The following is a 25,803-nucleotide window of genomic DNA, read 5'->3' on the forward strand; positions in this document are numbered from 1 at the left end:
ATCCACTATATTATAATAATATATACTTATCTATACATTATATATAATTATATAATATATATTTCTCTATGTATTTATCTACATTATCTATATGATCTATATTATCTATAGATAATATATTATCTATATTATCAATATTTATCTATATTATCTATATATTATATACCTAATTATCTGTTATCCATTTATATATTTTTATAAAATAGATATCAAATATTTATATCTATACTTATATTTTTGTTATCTATTTTATACTTACCTATATAATAATAATAATAATAATAATAATATTAATAAATAATAATAATAATAATAATAATAATCCTTCCCAGGATCCTCGGGATGCAGGTATTTCAAGGACAAGGACCTTCCCAAGATCCTGTCCCTCTGGATGCAGGGAGAGGGACAAGGACCTTCCCAGCATCCTGCCCCTTGGGATTCAGGGAAATGAGGGACAAGGATCTTCCCAAAATCCTGCCCCTCGGGATGCAGGGAAATGAGGGACAAGGACCTTCCCAGGATCCTCGGGATGCAGGGAGAGGGACAAGGACCTTCCCAGGATCCTGCCCTTTGGGATACATGGATGTGAGGGATAAGGACCTTCCCAGGATCCTGCCCCTCAGGATGCATGGATGTGAGGGATAAGGACCTTCCCAGGATCCTGTCCCTTGGGATGCAGGGAAGTGAAGGACAAGGACCTTCCCAGGATCCTCGGGATGCAGGGAAAGGGACAAGGACCTTCCCAACATCCCGCCCCTCGGGATGCAGGGATATGAGGGACAAGGACCTTCCCAGGATCCTCGGGATGCAGGGAAGTGAAGGACAAGGACCTTCCCAGCATCCTTGGGATGCAGAGATGTGAGAGACAAGGACCTTCCCAGGATCCTGCCCCTCGGGATGCAGGGAGAGGGACAAGGACCTCCCCAGGATCCTCGGGATGCAGGGAGAGGGACAAGGACCTTCCCAGGATCCTCGGGATGCAGGGAGAGGGACAAGGACCTTCCCAGGATCCTGCTCCTTAGGATGCAGGGAAATGAGGGACAAGGACCTTCCCAGGATCCTCAGGATACAGGGAAAGGGACAAGGACCTTCCCAGGATCCTGCCCCTCAGGATGCATGGATGTGAGGGACAAGGACCTTCCCAGCATCCTGCCCCTCGGGATGCAGGGAAATGAGGGACAAGGACCTTCCCAGGATCCTTGGGATGCAGGGATATGAGGGACAAGGACCTTCCCAGGATCCTGCTCCTCGGGATGCAGGGAAATGAGGGCCAAGGACCTCCCCAGCATCCTCGGGATGCAAGGAGAGGGACAAGGACCTTCCCAGGATCCTCGGGATGCAGGGAAATGAGGGACAAGGACTTTCCCAGGATCCTGTCCATTGGGATGCAGGGAAGTGGGGGCCAAGGACCTTCCTGGGATCCTTGGGATGCAGGGATATGAGGGACAAGGACCTTCCCAGGATCCTCGGGATGCAAGGAGAGGGACAAGGACCTTCTCAGGATCCTTGGGATGCAGGGATGTGAGGCCCAAGGACCCAGAGCTGGGTCTGGGCTGCACTGGGTGACCCCACAGGTCTCTCCCTCGCCCGGTGACCCCCCCATTCCCCGATTCCCAGATTCCCAGTGCCCACCTTGCCGTGCTGGATGATCAGCCGGATCCCTTTCCTGTGTTCCTCGGCGCTGGCCGGGACCCACTGGACGGGCTGGACCCGCTCCTCCTCCGGGGGCACGAAGGACTCCAGCAGCTGGTCCGTGGCCCCGTAGAGCAGCTTGTCCCCGAGGCAGGGATTCACCAGGAGCACCGACTGATCCCTGGGGAGGGATTAGGGTCAGGGAAACCCCCCTGGGTGTCCCCGAGGCAGGGATTCACCAGGAGCACCGACTGCTCCCTGGGGAGAGGGATTAGGGTCAGGGAAACCCCTCCCGAGGCAGGGATTCACCAGGAGCAGGGACTGATCCCTGGGGAGGGATTAGGGTCAGGGAAACTGCACTGGGTGTCCCCGAGACAGGGATTTATAAGGGAAACCCCCCTGGGTGTCCCCGAGGCAGGGATTCACCAGGAGCACTGACTGATCGCTGGGGAGAGGGATTAGGGGTCAGAGAAACCCCCCTGGGTGTCCCCGAGACAGGGATTCACCAGGAGCACCGACTGATCCCTGGGGAGAGGGAGGAGGGTCAGGGAAACCCCTCCCAAGGAAAGGATTCACCAGGGAAACCCCCTGGGTGTCCCCGAGGCAGGGATTCACCAGGAGCACCGATTGATCCCTGGGGAGAGGGAGGAGGGTCAGGGAAACCCCTCCCAAGGAAGGGATTCACCAGGAGCACCGACTGACTGCTCCCTGGGGAGAGGGATGAGGGGTCAGAGAAACCCCCCTGGGTGTCCCCAAGGAAAGGATTCACCAGGAGCATCCACTGCTCCCTGGGGAGAGGGATGAGGGGTCAGGGAAACCCCTCCCAAGGAAGGGATTCACCAGGGAAACCCCCCAAGTGTCCCCAAGGAAGGGATTCACCAGGAGCACCAACTGCTCCCTGGGGAGAGGGATGAGGGGTCAGGGAAACCCCCCTGGGTGTCCCCGAGGCAGGGATTCACCAGGAGCATCCACTGCTCCCTGGGGAGAGGGATGAGGGTCAGGGAAACCCCTCCCAAGGAAAGGATTCACCAGGAGCACCAACTGACTGCTCCCTGGGGAGAGGGATGAGGGGTCAGAGAAACCCCCCTGGGTGTCCCCGAGACAGGGATTCACCAGGAGCATCCAGTGCTCCCTGGGGAGAGGGATGAGGGTCAGGGAAACCCCTCCCGAGGAAGGGATTCGCCAGGGAAACCCCTCTGGGTGTCCCCGAGGCAGGGATTCACCAGGAGCAGCGACTGCTCCCTGGGGAGAGGGATTAGGGTCAGGGAAACCCCTCCCAAGGCAGGGATTCACCAGGAAAACTCCCCTGGGTGTCCCCAAGGTAGGGATTCACCAGGAAAACCCACTGGGTGTCCCCGAGGCAGGGATTCACCAGGAGCATCCACTGCTCCCTGGGGAGAGGGATGAGGGGTCAGGGAAACCCCCCTGGGTGTTCCCAAGGCAGGGATTCACCAGGAGCACCGACTGATCGCTGGGGAGAGGGAGGAGGGTCAGGGAAACCCCTCCCAAGGAAGGGATTCACCAGGAGCACCGACTGATCCCTGGGGAGGGATTAGGGTCAGGGAAACCCCCCTGGGTGTCCCCGAGGCAGGGATTCACCAGGAGCACCGACTGCTCCCTGGGGAGAGGGATGAGGGTCAGGGAAACCCCTCCCAAGGCAGGGATTCACCAGGAGCATCCACTGCTCCCTGGGGAGAGGGAGGAGGGTCAGGGAAACCTCTCTCAAGGAAGGGATTCACCAGGGAAACCCCCTGGGTGTCCCCAAGGCAGGGATTCACCAAGAGCATCCACAGCTCCCTGGGGAGAGGGATTAGGGTCAGGGAAGAGATCCCTGTGCCACTGGAGGACGGGACACAAGGGGGGACAGGGCCGTGGGGAGGGACCTGTGGGGCTCTGCCAGATCCCAGGACCCTGCAGAGACTGGGAATCAGGAGGATATGGGGGCTCATCCCAGCCTGGAATTCCCAGGGAGGATATTGGGGAAAGGGAGGGGAGTTTATCATTCCTGGGAAGGATATTGGGGAAAGGGGAGGAATTTATCGTTCCTGGGAAGGATATTTGGGAAATGGGGAGGGAGTTTATCATTCCCAGGGAGGATATTGGGAAGGGGGGGGTTTATCATTCCCAGGAAGGATATTGGGGAAAGAAGGGGGGAGTTTATCATTCCTGGGGAGGATACTGGGGAAAGGGGGGGAGTTTATCATTCCTGGGAGGATATTGGGGAAAGGGGGAGGGGAGTTTTTCATTCCCAGGGAGGATATTGGGGAAAGGGGGGGGAGTTTATCATTCCTGGGAGGATAGTGGGGAAAGGGGGGGAGTTTATCATTCCTGGGAGAATACCGGGAAAAGGGGAGGGGAGTTTATCATTCCTGGGAGGATAGTGGGGAAAGGAGGGGGGAGTTTATCATTCCAGGGGAGGATACTGGAAGGGGAAAGGGGGAGAGAGTTTATCATTTCTAGGAAGAGTATTGGGGAAAGGGGGGGAGTTTATCATTCCTGGAGAGAATATTGGGGAAAGGAGAGGGAGTTTATCATTCCTGGAGAGGATATTGGGGAAATGGGGGGGAGTTTATCATTCCTGGAGAGGATATTGGGGAAATGGGGGGGAGTTTATCCTTCCAGGGACGGATATTGGGGAAGAGGGGGGAGTTTATCATTCCCAGAAGAATATTGGGGAAAGGGGGGAGAGTTTATCATTCCCAGGGACAACGGTGGGAGATGAGTGGTCCCTCCCAAGAGGACCAAGGGCCACCAACGGAGCGGGAAGAGGTGCCTTTGCTCCCCCCTGGGCCTGGCCAGGACGGGGGATCCCCAGCTCTGGGGAGTCCCTGGAGGCTCCGGGATGGGTTCCAGGAGAGGGATCCGGGAGCTCCCGGCGGGAAGGGAGGCCGGGAAGGGGCCGCCCCGGGACACTCACACGGCCACGGCCACCAGGCAGAGGGTGGGGTTGGGGTTCCAGGCCACGCTCTTCACCGCGGCGCCCACGGGCAGGGTCCTCATGCAGCGAGCGGTGCCCACCTCCCAGAACCGCAGAGAGCCGTCGTCAGAGCCTGCGGGGAGAGGGACGGGGTCGGGGTGGGATGGGGTGGGATAGGGGTGGGATGGGGATGGGATAGGGGTGGGGTCGGGGTGAAATTGGGATGGGATCAGGACAGGATCAGGACGGGATTGGGACAGGATCGGGGTGGGGTCGGGGTGGGATTGGGATGGGATCGGGGTGGGGGTGGGATGGGGATGGGATGGGGATGGGATCAGGACGGGATTGGGACAGGATCGGGACGGGATCGGGATGGGGATGGGATCAGGGTGGGATTGGGACGGGATGGAGATGGGATTGGGACGGGATGGAGATGGGATTGGGACGGGATGGGGGTGGGATAGGGATGGGATTGGGGTGGGATCGGGGTGGGATTGGGGATGGGATTAGGGTGGGATGGGGATGGGATGGGGATGGGATCAGGATAGGATCGGGACGAGATCAGGATGGGATTGGGATGGGATTGGGATGGTATTGGGATGGGATTGGGATGGTATTGGGATGGGGTTGGGATGGGGATGGGATGGGGGTGGGATGGGGATGGGATGGGGGTGGGATAGGGGTGGGATGGGGATGGGATGGGGGTGGGATAGGGGTGGGATGGGGATGGGATGGGGGTGGGATCGGGGTGGGATGGGGATGGGATGGGGATGGGATGGGGGTGGGATAGGGGTGGGATGGGGATGGGATGGGGGTGGGATAGGGGTGGGATGGGGATGGGATGGGGATGGGATGGGGGTGGGATAGGGGTGGGATGGGGATGGGATGGGGGTGGGATCGGGGTGGGATGGGGATGGGATGGGGATGGGATGGGGGTGGGATGGGGGTGGGATTGGGGTGGGATTGGGGTGGGATCGGGGTGGGATTGGGGATGGGATTAGGGTGGGATGGGGATGGGATGGGGATGGGATCAGGATAGGATCGGGACGAGATCAGGATGGGATGGGGATGGGATCGGGGTGGGATTGGGGTGGGATCAGGGTGGGATTGGGATGGGGGTGGGATGGGATGGGGGTGGGATGGGGATGGGATTAGGGTGGGATCAGGGTGGGATGGGGATGGTATTGGGATGGTATTGGGATGGGATGGGGATGGGATTGGGATGGTATTGGGATGGGATGGGATGGGATCGGGATGGGATCGGGATGGGATCGGGATGGGATTGGGATGGGATGGGGATGGGATGGGGATGGGATCGGGATGGGGACGAAGGGACACAGGGATGCAGGGACACAGGGATGCAGGGATTCAGGGACACAGGGACACAGGGATGCAGGGATTCAGGGATCCAGAGACGCAGGGATGCAGGGATCCAGGGATTCAGGGATCCAGGGATGAAGGGATACAGGGATGAAGGGATACAGGGATGCAGGGACGCAGGGATTCAGGGATACAGGGATGCAGGGACACAGGGATGCAGGGATCCAGGGATGAAGGGACAAAGGGATGCAGGGATGAAGGGACACAGGGACACAGGGATTCAGGGATACAGGGACGCAGGGATGCAGGGACACAGGGATACAGGGATCCAGGAATCCAGGGATTCAGGGATGCAGGGATGGAGGGATCCAGGGATCCAGGAACCCAGGGATTCAGGGATGCAGCCCTTACCTGACACCAACCACTGCCCGCTGGGGGAGATGCCGAGGCAGCGCACGAGGCTCGAGTGCCCACGGTAGATCTGGGGGAAGGGAGGGAGGGAGGGAAGGGGTGAGGGTCCCACAGAGCCCGGAATGGGAGGGACCCCCCAACTCTGCAGGGCCTGCCCAGCACTGCCCTGGGATCCTGGGGGAACTGTGGCCAGGGCCAGCCCTGCCCGTGTCCCCAAGTGCCACCTCCCCAGGGATGCTCCATCCCCCCCCAGGGATGGGGATCCAGGGCTGGGCAGCCCTTCCCAGCAGGGATTTTTCCCCAAGATCCCAAATAAACCTCCCCTGGCCCAGCTTGGGGCCGTTTCCCCTCATCCTGTCCCTGTTCCCTGGGAGCAGAGCCCGATCCCACCTGGATCCACCCTCCTGTCCCCCTGGATTCCCCCTGATCCCCCTTTTCTCCAGGCTGAGCCCCCCCAGCTCCCTCAGGAGTTCTCCAGCCCCTTCCCAGCTCCGTTCCCTTCCCTGCACACGCTCCAGGACAGGTTTGGGCACACCCCAAACCCCTCTCCCATCCCCTCACCAGGGCCTGGGTGGTGGGGAAGGGCTGCAGATCCCGCGGCTTCGGCAGTTTGGGGATCAGATCCTCGGGATCCACGTTGACCTGCGGGAGGGAGGGGATGAGGCAGGGGATGAGGGAGGGCATCGTCATCCCACCAGGATCTTTCCACCTCCGTCAACTACCTGGGTTTCCCACCCCCCTCATCCCACCAGGGCTTTCCCACCCCCCTCATCCCACCAGGATCCTTCCACCCTCCTCATCCCACCAGGATCTTTCCCACCCTCCTCATCCCACCAGGATCTTTCCACCCCTGTCATCCACCCGGGTTTCCCACCCTACTCATCCCACCAGGATCTTTCCATCCTCCTTATCCCACCAGGATCTTTCCATCCTCTTCATCCCACCAGGGCTTCCCCACCCTCCTCATCCCACCAGGATCTTTCCATCCTCCTTATCCCACCAGGATCTTTCCACCCCCCTCATCCACCCAGGTTTCCCACCCCCCTCATCCCACCAGGATCCTTCCATCCTCCTCATCCCACCAGGATCTTTCCATCCTCCTCATCCCACCAGGATCTTTCCATCCTTCTCATCCCACCAGGATCTTTCCACCACCCTCATCCCACCAGGGTTTTCCCACCCTCCTCATCCCACCAGGGCTTTCCTCCCCCCTCATCCCACCAGGATCTTTCCATCCTCCTCATCCCACCAGGATCTTTCCACCCTCCTCATCCCACCAGGGCTTTCCCACCCTCCTCATCCCAACAGGGCTTTCCATCCTCCTCATCCCACCAGAATCCTTCCATCCTCCTCATCCCACCAGGATCTTTCCATCCCCCTCATCCCATCAGGATCTTTCCACCCCCCTCATCCCACCAGGATCTTTCCACCCTCCTCATCCCACCAGGGCTTTCCCACCCTCCTCATCCCACCAGGATCTTTCCACCCCCCTCATCCCACCAGGGCTTTCCCACCCCCCTCATTCCACCAGGGGCTTTCCACCCCCTCATCCCACCAGGATCTTTCTACCCCCCTCATTCACCCAGGTTTCCCACCCTCCTCATCCCACCAGGGCTTTCCCACCCTCCTCATCCCACCAGGATCTTTCCCACCTTCCTCATCCCACCAGGATCTTTCCATCCTCCTCATCCCACCAGGATCTTTCCACCCCCCTCATCCCAACAGGATCTTTCCATCCTCTTCATCCCACCAGGATCTTTCCACCCCCCTCATCCCACCAGGATCTTTCCACCCTCCTCATCCCACCAGGATCTTTCCACCCTCCTCATCCCACCCGGATCTTTCCCACCACCCCTCCGGCCCCGCATCCCGGCGGGAAGCTCCGGGGGCAGAGCGGGATCGCGGGACAGCACCGGGCTCAGACATTCCCAGGTGCCCTGGGTGGGCAGTGCCAGGGAAGGGGGGTCCCTCACCCTCATTTTCCTCTGCCGAGGGCACAGGTAGAGGTCGAGGCAGCGCTCGAAGCGCTCGTGGATGAAGCGGGGGTAGGCGGGCACGGCCCGCAGGCACCGGTGCTGCCGCGGCACGAAGTTCAGCCGCCGCTCCGACGGCTCCTGCTGCTCCCAGGCCAACCTCTGCGGGGTGGGGGACACAGGCAGGGCGTGGCAGGACCCCCGGCTCAGCCTCCACACCCCCACCCCGAGCCCAGGAAGAGCCGTCCTGGAGGTTCTCACCGTGATCGGCACCGCGCGGCCTCGGTCGGCACCGCTCGGCACACGGGCGCTTCTCCGCCCTCCTCATCCCACCAGCAGGGCTCTTTCCCACCCTCTGCAGCCCACCAGGGCTTTCCCACCCTCCTCATCCCACCAGGGCTTTCCCACCCTCCTCATCCCACCAGGTTCTCCCACCCTCCTCATCCAACCAGGGTCTTTCCACCCCCCTCATCCCACCAGGGCTTTCCTCCCTCCTCATCCCACCAGGGTCCTTCCTGCCCTCCTCATCCCACCAGGGCTTTCCCACCCTCCTCATCCAACCAGGGTCTTTCCACCCCCCTCATCCCACCAGGGCTTTCCACCCCCCTCATCCCACCAGGGCTTTCCTCCCTCCTCATCCCACCAGGGCTTTCCTCCCCCCTCATCCCACCAGGGCTTTCCCACCCTCCTCATCCCACCAGGTTCTCCCACCCTCCTCATCCAACCAGGGTCTTTCCACCCCCCTCATCCCACCAGGATCTTTCCCACCCCCCTCATCCCACCAGGGCTTTCCTCCCTCCTCATCCCACCAGGGTCCTTCCTGCCCTCCTCATCCCACCAGGATCTTTCCACCCCCCTCATTCCACCAGGGCTTTCCCACCCTCTTCATCCCAACAGGATCTTTCCACCCTCCTCATCCCACCAGGATCTCTTCTCCCTCCTCATCCCACCAGGATCTTTCCATCCTCCTCATCCCATCAGGATCTTTCCATCCTCCTCATCCCACCAAGGCTTTCCCATCCTCCTCATCCCACCAGGATCCTTCCACCCCCCTCATCCCACCAGGATCTTTCCATCCTCCTCATCCCACCAGGATCTTTCCATCCTCCTCATCCCACCAGGATCCTTCCTCCCTTCTCATCCCACCAGGATCCTTCCTCCCTCCTCATCCCATAAGGATCTTTCCACCCCCCTCATCCACCCGGGTTTCCCACCCTCCTCATCCCACCAGGATCCTATCCATCCTCCTCATCCCACCAGGATCCTATCCATCCTCCTCATCCCACCAGGATCCTTCCATCCTCTTCATCCCACCAGGGCTTTCCCACCCTCCTCATCCCACCAGGATCTTTCCACCCCCTCATCCCCAAAGGATCCCTCCACCCCCCTCATCCCCCCAGGATCACTCCACCCTCCTCAGCCCACTGGGGTTTCACTGCCTGTTTTTTCCCAAGCCCCTGGGGCTGAACGTGCCTCTGGATGCCTCGTGCCAGCCCAAATCCCACACCAGGACATCCCCATCCATCCTGGGGGGCTCTGCCAGGGCCACCCCGACCCCTGGGACGCAGCCCCAGGGTTTCTTTTTAATTCCAGGGGCTGAGTCATGGAATCATGGAATGGGTTGGGATGGATATTAAGGATCATCCATTTCTACCTCCCACTGTGGGCAGGGACACCTCCCACTATCCCAGGCTGCTCCCACGTGGCCTTGGACACCTCCAGGGACGGGAAAACACCTTGGCTTCGACTTCCCCCGCGAGGTCCCACCTCCCACCCGCGCCGTGTCCCAACGCCCACGGAGCTTCCCGAATTCCCAGCCCTTTCCCAGCGGCTCCCGGGGGCTGCAGGGCCCCCCCCTCACCTCCTCCTCGCTGAGCAGGTACTCGGGGGGGGGGTTGTAGGACTCCTCGTGCCCAGGTAACCTCAGCTTGGGGGCCGGGACGTGCATCTTGTGGCGGCCCAGGACGGAGTTGGGGTCCTCGTGGGCCCACAGGTCGTAGTAGGTGGGGGTGTCGTCCCGGGGCTTGCGGGGTTTGATCCAGCCCATCTTGATGGCGTGGACCAGCTTGGACACCTGGGAGGAGGAGGGTGGGATGTGGGGATGGAAATGGCACTGCTGGGCACAGGGCTGGGGGAGCAGGACCCTCTGTGGGATCAGGAATGAGGAGGAGGGTGGGATGTGGGATGGAAACGGTGTTGCTGGGCACGGGACTGGGGGAGCAGGACCCTCTGTGGGATTGGGAATGAGGAGGGTGGGATGTGGGGATGGAAACGGTGCTGCTGGGTATGGGATTAGGGGAGCAGGACCCTCTGTGGGATCAGGAATGAGGAGGAGGGTGGGATGTGGGGATGGAAACGGCACCACTGGGCACAGGATTGGGGGAGCAGGACCCTGTGTGGGATTGGGAACGAGGAGGAGGAGGGTGGGATGTGGGGATGGAAACAGCGCCGTGGGGCACAGGATTGGGGGAGCAGGACCCTCCCTGACCTTCTCCTTCTCGATGAGGGAGGGGATGAAGCTCCTCTTGTCGGCGGGGCGGTTGGTCACCGGGTGGATCATGACCTCGTGGGTGAAGAAGTCCACGGCCGGCTGGGGGGACACACGGGGCGGTGAGGGAGGGAGGGAGGGAGGGAAGGAGGGAGGGGCAGCCGGGACCCCCCAGCCCCACCCCTGGGGAGGGGGAGCAGCCACGGCCTCACCTCGTAGGGGTCGAAGTTGACGTCCCCAAACTGCCCCTTCTGCAGGCGCTGCACCAGCTCCACCTGCTCGTCCGTCAGCTTCACGTCCGCCCCCGTCATCCTGTCCTGCACCGTCCTCCTGCGGGAACGGGAGCGGGAGTGGGAACGGGAATGGGAATGGGAACGGGAATGGGGAGGGTGAGGCAGGGACTGTCCTGCACCAGGGACTGTCTGTCCTGCACTGTCCTCCTGGGGGAATGGGAACGGGAAAGGGAATAGGGTGAAGAGGGTGAGGCAGGGACTGTCCTGCACCAGGGACTGTCCTGCACCGTCCTCCTGCGGGAACGGGAACAGGAATGGGAATGGGAATGGGAACGGGAATGGGAACGGGGAGGGTGAGGGTCAGGAGGGTGAGGCAGGGACTGTCCTGCACCAGGGACTGTCCTGTACCATCCTCCTGCGGGAACGGGAATGGGAATGGGAATGGGAATGGGAATGGGAATGGGAATGGGAATGGGGAGGGTGAGGGTCAGGAGGGTGAGGCAGGGACTGTCCTGCACCAGGGACTGTCCTGCACTGTCCTCCTGGGGGAACGGGAACAGAAACGGGAATGGGAACGGGAATGGGAATGGGAATGGGAATGGGAACGGGAATGGGAACGGGAATGGGGAGGAGGGTGAGGCAGGGACTGTCCTGCACCAGGGACTGTCCTGCACCATCCTTCTGTGGGAACGGGAACAGGAGTGGGAATGGGGAGGGTGAGGAGGGTGAGGCAGGGGCTGTCCTGCACCAGGGACTGTCCTGCACTGTCCTCCTGCGGGAACGGGAACGGGAACGGGAACGGGAATGGGAATGGGAACGGGAACGGGAATGGTGAGGAGGGTGAGGCAGGGACTGTCCTGCACCAGGGACTGTCCTGCACCAGGGACTGTCCTGCACCATCCTTCTGTGGGAACGGGAACAGGAGTGGGAATGGGGAGGGTGAGGAGGGTGAGGCAGGGACTGTCCTGCACCAGGGACTGTCCTGCGCCGTCCTCCTGGGGGAATGGGAACGGGAATGGGAACGGGAATGGGAATGGGGAGGGTGAGGAGGGTGAGGCAGGGACTGTCCTGCACCAGGGACTGTCTGTCCTGCACCGTCCTTCTGCGGGAATGGGAAAGGGAACAGGAATGGGAATGGGAATGGCATGGGGAGGGTCAGGAGGGTCAGGAGGGTGAGGCAGGGACTGTCCTGCACCAGGGACTGTCCTGCACCGTCCTCCTGTGGGAACAGGAACGGGAATGGGAATGGGAACGGGAATGGGAATGGGGAGGGTGAGGCAGGGGCTGTCCTGCACCAGGGACTGTCTGTCCTGCACCGTCCTGCGGGAACGGGAATGGGAATTGGAATGGGAATGGGGAAGGTGAGGAGGGTGAGGCAGGGACTGTCTTGCACCAAGGACTGTCCTGCACCATCCTCCTGTGGGAATGGGAATGGGAACGGCACAGGGAGGGTGAGGAGGGTGAGGCAGGGACTGTCCTGCACCAGGGACTGTCCTGCACTGTCCTCCTGGGGGAACAGGAACAGGAGTGGGAACGGCATGGGGAACGGGGAGGGTGAGGCAGGGACTGTCCTGCACCAGGGACTGTCTGTCCTGCACCGCCCTCCTGGGGGAACAGGAACAGGAACAGGAATGGGAATGGGAACAGGAATGGCACAGGGAGGGTCAGGAGGGTGAGGCAGGGACTGTCCTGCACCAGGGACTCTCCTGCACTGTCCTCCTGGGGGAACAGGAATAGGAATGGGAACGGGAATGGGAACAGCATGGGGAGGGTCAGGAGGGTCAGGAGGGTGAGGCAGGGACTGTCTTGCACCAAGGACTGTCCTGCACCGTCCTCCTGTGGGAATGGGAATGGGCACAGGGAGGGTGAGGAGGGTGAGGCAGGGACTGTCCTGCACCAGGGACTGTCTGTCCTGCACCATCCTCCTGCGGGAACGGGAAAGGGAATGGGAATGGGAATGGCATGGGGAGGGTCAGGAGGGTGAGGCAGGGACTGTCCTGCACCAGGGACTGTCCTGCACTGTCCTCCTGGGGGAACAGGAACGGGAATGGGAACGGGGAGGGTCAGGAGGGTGAGGCAGGGACTGTCCTGCTTCAGGGACTGCCCTGCTCCAGGGACTGTCCTGCTTCAGGGACTGCCCTGCTCCAGGGACTGTCCTGCTCCAGGAACTGTCCTGCTCCAGGGACTGCCCTGCACCAGGGACTGTCCTGCACCAGGGACTGTCCTGCACCAGGGACTGTCCTGCTCCAGGGGCTGTCCTGCTCCATCCTCCTGGCAGGAACAGCCCAGGGAAGGTGAGGCAGGGATGAGATGGAAGGTCTGTGCCGGGTGGGATCCCCTCGCTCTCCCAAAGCCACACATCCGTGGAGTCACACCAGGAGAACCTCAGGGGTCCCCAGACAACACTCCAGGGAACCAGGGGAGGGTTTCAAGCCCTGGTGTGGACGCACATCCCACCTGGGAGAGGGTGTCCCACCGTGCTTGGGGTGGGAGGGACTTGGGGATCATCCATTCCCACCCCCCTGCCGTGGGCAGGGACACCTCCCACTATCCCAGGGTGCTCCAAGCCCCGTCCAGCCTGGCCTTGGACACCTCCCCGAGGTTCTCACCAGTAGTCAGGGTTCTCCATCTTCTCCAGGAACATGTCCAGCTCGTCCTTGTTCCGGATGGGTTTGTAGATCTTCTTGCCGTCCAGGTTGTAGCCGATGTGTGGGAAGTCCTGGTACCACTCCATGGGGATGTTTCCCACCGTGTTACGGATGTCCTGGAGGGGAGCAGAGGGGAGAGGTGCCAGGGAGACCTTGGAGCCCCTCCCAGGGCCTGAAGGGGCTCCAGGAGAGCTGGAGAGGGACTGGGGACAAGGGCTGGAGGGACAGCACCCAGGGAATGGCTTCCCAGGGTTAGGGGGGAGAGTGGGAAGGGATTCCTGGCTGGGAGGGTGGGGAGGGACAGGGATGGAATTCCCAGAGCAGCTGTGGCTGCCCCATCCCTGGAATTGCTCTGCCTGTGCCCTGTAGCTCCAACCCCCCCCAGTGGGAGCAGAGCAAAGAGCTGGATGAACGGGAATGGTTCAGGAGCAGGGGGGGACAGGGGCTGGTGGCAGGGGCTGCCCCTGGGGATGAGGAGAAAGGGACGTCTCTCCCCAGTAATGGGATCCATGTCCCACCTCAGCACCTGGATCCATGTCCCCTCATCAGTGGGATCCACATCCCCCCATCAGTGGGATCCACATCCTCACATCAGTGGGATCCACATCACATCATCATCAGGATCCACATCCTCACATCAGTGGGATCCACATCCCCACATCAGTGGGATCCACATCCCCACATCAGTGGGATCCACATCCCCTCAACAATGGGATCTACATCCTCAGATCAGTGGGATCCACATCCCCCCATCAGTGGGATCCACATCCTCACATCAGTGGGATCCACATCCCCACATCAGTGGGATCCACATCCCCTCAACAATGGGATCCACATTCCCTCATCAGTGGGATCCACATCCCCTCAGCAGTGGGATCTACATCCTCACATCAGTGGGATCCACATCTCCCCATCAGTGGGATCCACATCCTCACATCAGTGGGATCCACATCCCCACAACATCAGGATCCACATCCCCTCATCAGGGGGATCCACATCCCCTCATCAGTGGGATCCACATCCCCTCATCAGGGAGATCCACATGCCCTCATCAGTGGGATCCACATGCCCTCATCAGTGGGATCCACATCCTCACAACAGCGGGATCCACATCCCCTGATCAGTGGGATCCACATCCCCACATCAGTGGGATCCACATCCTCACATCAGTGGGATCCACATCCTCACATCAGTGGGATCCACATCTCCCCATCAGTGGGATCCCGTGCCGGGATCAATCCCTGCCGTGCCGGGATCAATCCCTGCCATGACAGGATCAATCCCTGCCGTGCCAGGATCAATCCCTGCCGTGACAGGATCAATCCCTGCCGTGACAGGATCAATCTCTGCCGTGACAGGATCAATCCCTGCCATGCTGAGATCAATCCCTGTCGTGCCAGGACCAATCCCTGCCGTGCCAGGATCAATCCCTGCCGTGCCAGGATCAATCCCTGCCGTGACAGGATCAATCCCTGCCGTGCCAGGATCAATCCTTGCCATGCCAGGACCAATCCCTGCCGTGCCAGGACCGATCCCTGCCGTGCCAGGACCGATCCCTGCCGTGCCAGGATCAATCCCTGCCGTGCCAGGAATCAATCCCTGCCGTGCTGGGACCGATCCCTGCCATGACAGGATCAATCCCTGCCGTGCCAGGACCAATCCCTGCCGTGCCAGGACCAATCCCTGCCGTGCCAGGATCAATCCCTGCCGTGCCAGGATCAATCCCTGCCGTGATAGGACCAATCCCTGCCGTGCCAGGACCAATCCCTGCCATGACAGAATCAATCCCTGCCGTGCCGGGATCAATCCCAGCCATGCCAGGAATCAATCCCTGCCGTGCTGGGACCGATCCCTGCCATGACAGGATCAATCCCTGCCGTGCCGGGATCAATCCCTGCCGTGCCAGGACCGATCCCTGCCGTGCCAGGACCGATCCCTGCCGTGCCGGGACCGATCCCTGCCGTGCCGGGATCAATCCCAGCCGTGCCGGGATCAATCCCAGCCGTGCCAGGATCAATTCCTGCCGTGATAGGACCAATCCCTGCCGTGACAGGATCAATCCCTGCCGTGACAGGATCAATCCCTGCCGTGCCGGGATCAATCCCTGCCGTGCCAGGATCAATCCCTGCCGTGATAGGACCAATCCCTGCCGTGACAGGACCAATCCCTGCCGTGACAGGATCAATCCCTGCCGTGCCGGGATCAATCCCTGCCGTGCCCCGTTTCCCGGGCAGCTCCCGCGGGCAGGTCCCGCTCCAGCAGATCCCGTTCCAGCGGCTCCCGCTCCAGCGGGTCCCGCAGCCCCCTCCCCGCAGCCCCCTCGCCGCCCCCGCGGTCCCAGCTCTCCCGGCGCTGCCGTCACTCAGCCGCGCGTCTGGAAGTTGTTCTTGGATGGGCCCTGGGCATTCCTAGACGCACATTCCTGGCAGCCGGAGAGCCCCGTAGGAAAGATTTCTTCCCTTGAAAATATCCGGTCCACGTGGAGGGGAAAAGGGGACGGGGCAAGCGCGGCTCTCCCGCCCCCATCCCGGCGTTCCCGGGGCGCCGGGGATCCCTGGGATCCCGGCACGGGGACACCTCCGGAGCCCCCCCCGAGGTGACCAAACAGCCCTGGGGGGGGTCTCTGTGCCCCCGGCAGTGCTTCCCATAGGAGTGGGATCCCAGAGGGTCCAGCACAAACCCCGGGAACTCCTCGGAGTCAGGAATGTCATCCCAAGCACCCCCCGCTCTGCAGGGCTGTCAGCAGGGAGGGGGGATCTGAAGGTGGGGAGAGGCAGGATCCAAAGGGATCAGGAGAGCCTTGGAGCAGGGAACGGGAGTGAGTCCTCCCCACTCCACAGGCCAGGCCAGGTCCTAAAGCAGGGGACGGATCACAGCGAGGAATTCCGGGATTGGCCTCTCTGGGAGAAGGCTCCTACCCCAGGCTCTGCTGCCCTGCCAGGGCTGGGAAGTGATGCCCAAAGTGGGACATCCTGGAAGCTCTCTGGGAAGCAGGGGAAGCTGCAGAGTCAGGGGCTGGGAGGCTGCTCCAGCCCCAAATCCCTATTTCAGAATTCCCGAGCCAGCGCCGGGTCCGGAGCTCTGGCCCGACCCAGGGCTGAGGGTCACCGGCCCAGGAACCTGCTCCCCATCCCGGTGTGAGCCCGAGGAGCCCCGGAGGATCCAGCCAGATGTGCCTCTGCCCAGGAAGGCCAGCAGGGAGAGCGCCCGGGAATGGCAGCGGGATGGAAGGTGCTGGAGAAAAGCGGGATCATTAGCGGAGCTAAACGAAAGCAGATGCTCCGGGAGCCGGGGCTTCCAAAGCACACACGGAGAGCGCCCGGCCCGGCGAGGGGATGACAGTGGGCTGGATTTCGGAAGCTGCTGAGACATGGATTAACTGTGGGAGCACGCGGGGAAGGTGAGGAATTCCGGCTGGGAGCGACAACCCCCCCCCCGCACGGAGCTGCCGGGAGCGGAGACTTCCCGGCAAACGGCAATTCCCGTCTCCATCCAGGTTAAGGTGCTGCTCATCCACACCGGGCAAAGGCACGGAGAGGAGGGCACACATTCCCGCTGTGCCCAGGGTTGGGGTTGGGATAAGGAAGCCCCTCGAGCGTGGAGAACTCCCCAGAGCTCCAGAGCGGGGAGGGATCCACAGGGATCCACCTGGAGCCGGCGTGGCTGTGGGATCTCGGCCCCACACCTCGGTGGCCTGGGATGCTGGGGGGATTCCAGGGCCCAGAGGAAGAGGAGGAGGCTGATGGTCGTCACCAGGGCCAAATGAAGGGTGAGGAAGATGCTGCCAGGGCTGGAGCCCCTCTGCTCTGGAGCCAGGCTGGGAGAGCTGGGAATGTTCACCTGGAGAAGGGAAGGATCCAGGGAGACCTTGGAGCCCCTTCCAGGGCCTGAAGGGGCTCCAGGAGAGCTGGAGAGGGACTGGGGACAAGGGCTGGAGGGACAGCACCCAGGGAATGGCTTCCCAGGGTTAGGTGGGATATTGGGAAGGAATTCCTGGCTGGGAGGGTGGGGAGGGGCTGGGATGGAATTCCCAGAGGAGCTGTGGCTGCTCCATCCCTGGGAGTGTCCAAGGGCAGGTTGGATGGGGCTCGGAGCAACCTGGGCGAGTGGAAGGTGTCCATGGCAACCCTGGCATGGCCAGCAGGACACAGGGATGGGGGACAGGACACAGGGACAGGACTGGGCTCAGCACACAAGCCCCAAATTCCATCCCTGATACCTGGGCAGGGAACTCAAGCAAATCCAGGCGAGCCCTGGAGCTCGGGCGGCCCCTCAAGGGTTAATTCCTCCCTCTCTGCCCCATTAGCAGCCGCAGGAGCAGCAGCAGGAGCAGCAGCAGGATGGATTCCGTCATGCTGGGAAGGGGAGGGGGCTCTGGGGGCTCCCTGGCTGGGATTCATCCTGAGCAGGAGCCCCTGGCCCGGGCACGAAGTGTCCAGGAATCCCATGGGAACGGGGTCAGGGGAGGGACTGGGAATCCCACGGGAACAGGGTCAGGGGAGGGACACGGCCCCCAGTCCCACCCCAGCACGGAGGGTCCTCTGGGAGCGCCCAGGGACACCCAGGGATCCATCCCACTGTCATTCCCCTGGGACAACGTGCTGGTTTTGGGATGCAGGTACCGGCCTGGGGCCGGGAGCACCGTGGAAAAGGACACGGTGGGGACACCGGGAATGCTGCGGGACCAACCTCCTCCCTCAGCTCCAGGGGCTCATCCTGCTCCTCGAGGGGGTGCAGGGACCCCCAGGAGCCCCCCGGCAGTGCTGTGCCCACCCGGGCCATGCCGGGACGGTGCCAAGTGTGCCGGGCTGACCCGGGTGAGCCCCGGCCCCCCGTGCCGAGCCCAGACCGGGATCGGGACACAGATTCAGGGGGAAAACAGCTCTGGGGCGAGATGAGACAAACGGAAAAGCGGGAGGAGCGGAAAGCCCCGGCGCAGACGGCGAGTTGTTGGCAGGAGCTCGGCGGGACCCCCGCGGGCCCGGCCGAGCCCGGAAGAGTTAAATCCCCGCCGGAGGGTGAGCTCAGGTAGGCTGAGCCTGGGGCTCCCCTCGAGCCGGAGGAGGGGCCTTGGCTGACCAGTGCCGCCTCACAGAACCCGGCTCCCCGCCGCTATAAAAGCCGGCTCTGCCAGGCTGGGCGCGCACCGTGCCCGTGCGCGCGGGGGAGCGGGCGGGCCGGCCCCGAAGCCCCCTCCCCGAGCCCGGCGGGGACCCCCCCCCGAGCACCGCGCAGCGCCCAGGACATCCCCCCCCCTTCCCCCAACCATGTCCTTCGCCATGCTGCGCTCGGCGCCCAGCCGCTACCTGTACCCCGAGATCAGCATGCTGTCGGAGGACGAGGAGAACGGCAGCGAGAGCTCGGGCTCGGACGAGAAGCCCTTCCACCTGGACGCCGAGGGCTACGCGCTGAAGGCGGGCAAGCGGCGCGGGGCCAAGAAGGCGGCGGCGGCGGCGCGGCTGTCGCGGGAGCCCCGGCAGAGGCACACGGCGAACGCGCGGGAGCGCGACCGCACCAACAGCGTCAACACCGCCTTCACCGCGCTGCGCACCCTCATCCCCACCGAGCCGGCCGACAGGAAGCTCTCCAAGATCGAGACCCTGCGCCTGGCCTCCAGCTACATCTCCCACCTGGGCAACGTGCTGCTGGTGGGCGAGGCGTGCGGCGACGGGCAGCCGTGCCACACCACGCCCGCCTTCTTCCCGCACGCCGGAGGAGGAGGTGGAGGTGGAGGTGGAGGTGGAGGAGGCGGCAGCCCCCCGGCGCGGGACCCCGACAGCTCCCAGCCCAAACAGATCTGCACTTTCTGCCTCAGCAACCAGAGGAAGCTGGTGAGTGGGGTGCTCGGGGTTGGGGGGGGATGCGGGGAGGGTGCGGGATGTGTCGCCCAGGAATTGGGGGGTCCGGCAGTGCCGGAGCGCCGAGACGGGTCCGGTTTAAATGGCATCGCACCAAGGGGGAGTAGGGTGACTGGGATAGAAAAGCAGCTCCGGTTGGAGCTGGAGAGACACCAGAGTCCGAAATCCTCACAGGGGACCCCCCAGGCTTGGGGGTCTGGGAGTGCGAGGGGCACCGAGACAGCTCTGCTTTAAATGCACCACACCGGTGTGAGCCGAGGGGGAGTGGGGTGACTGGGATAGACGGGATGACTGGGACACAAAAGCAGCTCCGTCTGGGGCTGGAGAGACACCCGAGTCTGTCAGAGAGTGCAAAATCCACTCAGGGGACACCCGGGTGCCCCCAGACGTGGGAGCCCCGGGAGTGCTGGGGCGCCCAGACAGCTCCAGTTTAAATGGCCCCAGGCTGGTGTGAGCCGAGGGGGAGCTGGGATGACTGGGATAGAAAAGCAGCTCCGGATGGAGCTGGAGAGACACCGGAGTCTGTCAGCGAGTCCAAAATCCTCCCAGGCACGGGGGTCTGGCAGTGCCGGGGTGCCAAGACAGCTCTGCTTTAAATACCATCGCAGTGGTGTGAGCGAGGGGAGGAGTGGGACGGCTGGGAGAGACGGGATGGCTGGGATGGAAAAGCAGCTCCAGTGGGAGCTGGAGAGACACCAGAACCTGCTGGCGAGTCCAAAATCCCCTCAGGGGATCCCCGGGTGTCCCCAGGAACGGGAGGGGGGTCTGGGAGTGCCGGGGCACGGAGATGGTTCCACTTTAAACAGCACCAGTGGTGTGAGCGAGGGGGAGACGGGATGGCTGGGACAGACAAACGGGATGGCTGGGACAGACAAACGGGATGGCTGGGACAGACAAACGGGATGGCTGGGACAGACGGGATGACTGGGATAGAAAAGCAGCTCCGGCTGGAGCTGGAGAGACACCAGAGCCCGTCGGCGAGTCCAAAACCCGCTGTGGAAAATACGGTGCCTCCCCTGAGCACGTCCAGAGCTGCCGCCCGAAGCTGCTTCCAAATCCCAAAAAAAAAAAGAGGCAAAGGGACGGCAGGAGGGAAGCCCCGCGAGGGGGAGAAAGGGGACTGATTGAGGAGCTGGAAACCAGAGGCACAGGGAAAGTGAGAGTGTGGGAAGAGCCCGTGGCTCCCCTCCGGCAGGACCGGGCAGCAAACGGAGACGGGAGAGGGATTTGGGAGCCGGGCTGGTCGCAACCGGGGCTCCCAGTATCCCAGTGCTGGGGCTCCCAGTATCCCGGTGCTGGGGCTCCCAGTATCCCAGTGCTGGGGCTCCCAGTATCCCAGTGCTGGGGCTCCCAGTATCCCAGTGCTAGGGCTCCCAGTATCCCAGTGCTGGGGCTCCCAGTATCCCGATGCTGGGGCTCCCAGTATCCCAGTGCTGGGGCTCCCAGTATCCCGATGCTGGGGCTCCCAGTATCCCAGTGCTGGGGCTCCCAGTATCCCAGTGCTGGGGCTCCCAGTATCCCGATGCTGGGGCTCCCAGTATCCCAGTGCTAGGGCTCCCAGTATCCCAGTGCTAGGGCTCCCAGTATCCCAGTGCTGGGGCTCCCAGTATCCCGATGCTGGGGCTCCCAGTATCCCAGTGCTGGGGCTCCCAGTATCCCGATGCTGGGGCTCCCAGTATCCCAGTGCTGGGGCTCCCAGTATCCCGATGCTGGGGCTCCCAGTATCCCAGTGCTGGGGCTCCCAGTATCCCGATGCTGGGGCTCCCAGTATCCCGATGCTGGGGCTCCCAGTATCCCGATGCTGGGGCTCCCAGTATCCCGATGCTGGGGCTCCCAGCCCCCTGATCCTGGTGCTCCCAGTTCCCCAGCGCCTGGCTCCCTGCTCCTGGCTTGGACCCCGTGTTTTTTAGGGAATACTCTCCTCCCAGCCTCTGGCTGAGGCTGCTTCTGTCCCCACTGCCACCGTCCCCGTCCCAGTGGCTCTGCTGGGCAGGTAGAGCAGGACAGACTGGGAAAATCCAGCGGGAATTTCCTCTTGGATCCAAACCCTAAAATCCAAAAGGCAGTGAGCAGGGACATCAGACCCCCTGGGGGGTGATCCCTGCCTGCTCCATCTCCCAAGGATCATCCCAGAGTGACCCCTGCCCACTCCATCCCTGCAGGATCATCCCAGAGTGATCCCTGCCTGCTCCATCCCCCCAGGATCATCCCAGAGTGATCCCTGCCTGCTCCATATCTGCAGGATCATCCCAGAGTGATCCCTGCCTGCTCCATCCCCACAGGATCATCCCAGAGTGATCCCTGCCCGCTCCATCCCCACAGGATCATCCCGGAGTGATCCCTGCCTGCTCCATATCTGCAGGATCATCCCAGAGTGATCCCTGCCTGCTCCATCCCCACAGGATCATCCCAGAGTGATCCCTGCCCGCTCCATCCCCACAGGATCATCCCGGAGTGATCCCTGCCTGCTCCATCCCTGCAGGATCATCCTGGAATGATCCCTGCCTGCTCCATCCCCACAGGATCATCCCAGAGTGATCCCTGCCCGCCCCATCCCCACAGGATCATCCCAGAGTGATCCCTGCCTGCTCCATCCCTGCAGGATCATCCCAGAGTGATCCCTGCCTGCTCCATCCCCGCAGGATCATCCCGGAGTGATCCCTGCCTGCTCCATCCCTGCAGGATCATCCCAGAGTGATCCCTGCCTGCTCCATCCCCCCAGGATCATCCCAGAGTGATCCCTGCCTGCTCCATCCCTGCAGGATCATTCCAGAGTAATCCCTGCCTGCCCCATCCCCACGGGATCATGCCGGAGTGATCCCTGCCTGCTCCATCCCTGCAGGATCATCCTGGAATGATCCCTGCCTGCTCCATCCCCACAGGATCATCCCAGAGTGATCCCTGCCTGCTCCATCCCCACGGGATCATTCCAGAGTGATCCCTGCCTGCCCCATCCCCACAGGATCATCCCAGAGTGATCCCTGCCCGCTCCATCCCCGCAGGATCATCCCGGAGTGATCCCTGCCTGCTCCATCCCTGCAGGATCATCCCAGAGTGATCCCTGCCTGCTCCATCCCCCCAGGATCATCCCAGAGTGATCCTTGCCCCCTCCATCCATCGCCTCAGGCTCCGGCTGATCCCGGTTAACCCCAGCGAGGAGGGAAAGTCTTTGGGAAGGATTTGAGGCTCGTTAGGCAGAAGTGGTGACGGTAAAACCGGTCCCAGCAAAGTCTGACAGCGCCGGGACCCTCGGGGCAGGAAAAGCTGAGCCTTGTTAATCCCCCTGCACGTCCTTTCCAGGTCCTTTCCAGGTCCTTTCCAGGTCACAGAGCCCGGGGCGGGAGGGAAGGGACTTGGGAGGGGTTTGTGCCTGACAAAAAGGGGGATACAGGGGCTCATTCCACCCGGGAAGCAGGGACCGAGCACCTGCCCTGCACCAAACTCTTCCAGGGGGTGAGGGATCGTGGAATGGTTTGGGCTGGAAGGGAGTTCAAGGATCATCTTGTTCCACACCTCCCGCTATCCCAGGCGGCTCCAAGCCCCTTCCAGGAGTGGGGCGTCCCCTGGGAAATCCATTCCAGGGCCTCCCCACCCTCACAGGGAAGGATTTCTTCCCAATATCCCATCCAACCCTGCCCTCTGGCAGTGGGAAGCTATTCCTGAAAGCGGGAGATGCAGGAAAAGGGGGGGAACGTAGGAAAAGAGGTGGGAGAAGTGCCCTCGTGCCTCAGCAAACCGCTCCGACCAGTACATCCCAGTTCAAAACCAGAAGCCACAGGTGGGGCTGGACTGGAAAACTTCTCCACCTTCCAGTTACCAGTTTCCACGCTCCAAAGGCCGAGCATTCCCTTCCACTTTTGCCCCAATTCCCGTGAATTCCCACTGCCGCTTTTACGTCGAATCCGATAAATTCCCTCCGGCGCCTTTGCACCAATTCCAATAAATCCCCGTCACTGCTTTTCTATCAATTCCTGTAAAGCCCCATCACTGGTTTTCCATCAATTCCAGTAACTTCCCATCACCTTTTGTGCCTCATTCCCAGCACAGGCTCCCGGGCAGGAGCAAATCCCGGGATGTGCCGAGGAGGGCGGGAGGGATAATCCGTGCAGAACTCCCAGGCCAAGACGGGCCACGTCCCTTCCTGCAGGACTGAACCTCCCTGGGATCAGATCCACGGGGACAGGACACTCTGGTCTGGCTGAGGAATAAGCTGTGGGAACAGCACTGGGAATTAGGGATGGGACAGACGGTGCCTCGGCCCGCGCCGGAGGTTTTCCAGCCGGATCCGCACTCGTTGGGGTTTATTGTGTGTTAAAGGAACAAAACCCCTTTGATCAGGAGGGAGAGGGAGAGGGAGAAGAGAGAGAGAAGCAGAGGGAGAGGGAGAGGTGGAAGGAGAGGGAGAGGTAGAGGTGGAAGGAGAGGGAGAAGGAAAGGGAGAGGAGGAAGGAGCTCCGTGCCGGAATATGAACGGTCGGGAAGAGCGGCGGGTTCAGCCCATCCATCCCCATCCCAGAGCTCCATTTCTCCCCCATGAGCAGGGATGTGACCCCTGCCCTGCTGGGAGGGGTCCCTGCCCACGGCAAGGAATGGGACCGGAGGGGTTCTGAGGTCCCTTCCAACCCAAACCACCCCACGATTCCACGGCGGTTCCACCGCTGGTCGTGCCGGATGTGCCGGGAGGCTCCTCCCGGGAGCAGGAGACACCCCAGGCTGGGGGTGGCAGCTCCCTAAAAACCCCCTCCTGCCCCAAAAACCCCCTCCTGCCCCAAAAACCTCCTCCTGCCCCAAAAACATGCTGTGGCTGATGCTGGGACTGCCCAGCTCTGTCCATGCTGGACACACCGTGTCCATCCCAAACCCTGTCTGTCCATCCCAAACTCTGTCTGTCCATCCCAAACCCTGTCTGTCCATCCCAAACTCTGTCTGTCCATGTTGGACACACTGTGTCCATCCCAAACCCTGCCTGTCCATCCCAAATCCTATCTGTCCATGCTGGACACACCATGTCCATCCCAAACCCTGTCTGTCCATCTCAAACCCTGTCTGTCCATCCCAAACTCTGTCTGTCCAGGCCAGACACACCATGTCCATCCCAAACCCTGCCTGTCCATCCCAAACCCTGCCTGTCCATCCCAACCCCTGTCTGTCCATCCCAAACCCTGTCTGTCCATCCCAACCCCTGCCTGTCCATCCCAAACCCTGTCTGTCCATCCCAAGCCCTGTCTGTCCATCCCAAACCCTGTCTGTCCATCCCAAACCCTGTCTGTCCATCCCAAACTCTGTCTGTCCAGGCCAGACACACCATGTCCATCCCAACCCCTGCCTGTCCATCCCAACCCCTGCCTGTCCATCCCAACCCCTGTCTGTCCATCCCAACCCCTGTCTGTCCATCCCAAATCCTGCCTGTCCATCCCAACCCCTGCCTGTCCATCCCAGCCCCTGCCTGTCCATCCCAACCCCTGTCTGTCCATCCCAAACTCCGTCTGTCCATGCTGGACATACCATGTCCATCCCAACCCCTGCCTGTCCATCCCAAACCCTGTCTGTCCATCCCAAACTCTGTCTGTCCATGCTGGACACACCATGTCCATCCCAAACCCTTTCTGTCCATCCCAACCCCTGCCTGTCCATCCCAAACCCTGCCTGCCCGTGTCAGGACGGAGCTTGGGAGGGATGTTTGGAGGGGGATGGATCCGAGGGACACCCGGAGGGACAGCAGGGAGGGCGGGGAACCCTTCCCAGAGGGACCTTCCCCTCATCCCAGTTCTGCTGGATCAGCAGAAGGGGCTTCCCAGCTGGCTCCTGGTGAGTCACCTCCCCTCACAGCCGGCACCCACAGCCTCATCCCGGGACTTTCCCACCCGGGGCCGAGCCTGACCCCGTCTCCCTGGGAAGGTCCTGCTCCAAAATGACTCATGGAGGAGCCCGGGAAAGGCTGAGCTCTGCTGAGGGGGCTGGGCCAGATCCCGGATGGAATCCAAGGGTTAAAAACCTCCGTGGGGAGAAGACTCTGGGGCTGTGCCTGGCTGGGACAGGAGCAGCATTCCCACTGGGAACAGCTGGCCGTGTGGGCTGGGGGGAGCTGCTGGGAGCAGCCTCAGCTCAGGGGTTCCCCCCCTGTCTGTACTGGGGGGACCTGGGCCTCTTTAAATGCCCCCCAAAAAAATCCAAATCCACCCAAATCCTCCCCAGCACCCCCCCCCCGGGAAGGACTGAGGGGACACAGGACTTGGGGACACCGGGGGGGGTCATTGGGGTGGCACCAGTGAAGTGACAGGGAAGTGTCCAGCACTGGCCACTCCGTGCCCTGGAGCTGACAG

At 61.8% G+C, this 25,803-nt stretch overlaps 2 protein-coding genes and 1 long non-coding RNA gene across 4 annotated transcripts in view; 1 reads left to right on the forward strand and 2 right to left on the reverse strand.

Moving 5' to 3' along the window:
- BOP1 (BOP1 ribosomal biogenesis factor) overlaps positions 1-14,035 on the reverse strand; it is a gene marked incomplete at its 5' end in the record, with an annotated part of 31,129 nt that extends 17,094 nt beyond the window's left edge. The window contains 9 exons of the mRNA XM_051774453.1: positions 1,633-1,813; positions 4,550-4,682; positions 6,281-6,350; positions 6,842-6,922; positions 8,254-8,415; positions 10,115-10,327; positions 10,742-10,843; positions 10,954-11,071; positions 13,584-14,035. Of these exons, the coding sequence (XP_051630413.1) occupies positions 1,633-1,813; positions 4,550-4,682; positions 6,281-6,350; positions 6,842-6,922; positions 8,254-8,415; positions 10,115-10,327; positions 10,742-10,843; positions 10,954-11,071; positions 13,584-14,035 (1,512 nt within the window). The remainder of the gene's footprint in view (positions 1-1,632; positions 1,814-4,549; positions 4,683-6,280; positions 6,351-6,841; positions 6,923-8,253; positions 8,416-10,114; positions 10,328-10,741; positions 10,844-10,953; positions 11,072-13,583) is intronic.
- On the reverse strand, positions 410-1,418 carry LOC127464219 (uncharacterized). 2 transcript variants are annotated; one of them, XR_007901237.1, is made up of 3 exons: positions 1,230-1,418; positions 831-999; positions 410-551 (listed from the first exon to the last, which is right to left on the reverse strand). It is a non-coding gene; the product is annotated as an uncharacterized LOC127464219 (long non-coding RNA). The 2 variants fall into 2 exon arrangements; XR_007901236.1 differs by having other exon boundaries at positions 831-873; positions 1,187-1,418.
- A 4,844-nt stretch (positions 14,036-18,879) lies between the features above and the next one.
- Positions 18,880-19,914, forward strand: SCX (scleraxis bHLH transcription factor). The gene is made up of 2 exons (XM_051774454.1): positions 18,880-19,453; positions 19,867-19,914. Exons 1-2 carry the CDS (start codon positions 18,890-18,892, stop codon positions 19,912-19,914), a joined length of 612 nt encoding a protein of 203 aa, XP_051630414.1. The 5' UTR covers positions 18,880-18,889.
- The last annotated feature ends 5,889 nt before the right edge of the window (positions 19,915-25,803 follow it).

The sequence above is a fragment of the Manacus candei genome, unplaced genomic scaffold (assembly GCF_025592945.1).
Source record: "Manacus candei isolate 608988 ecotype Guabito, Panama unplaced genomic scaffold, ASM2559294v1 h1tg000200l, whole genome shotgun sequence".
Lineage (NCBI taxonomy): Eukaryota > Metazoa > Chordata > Aves > Passeriformes > Pipridae > Manacus > Manacus candei.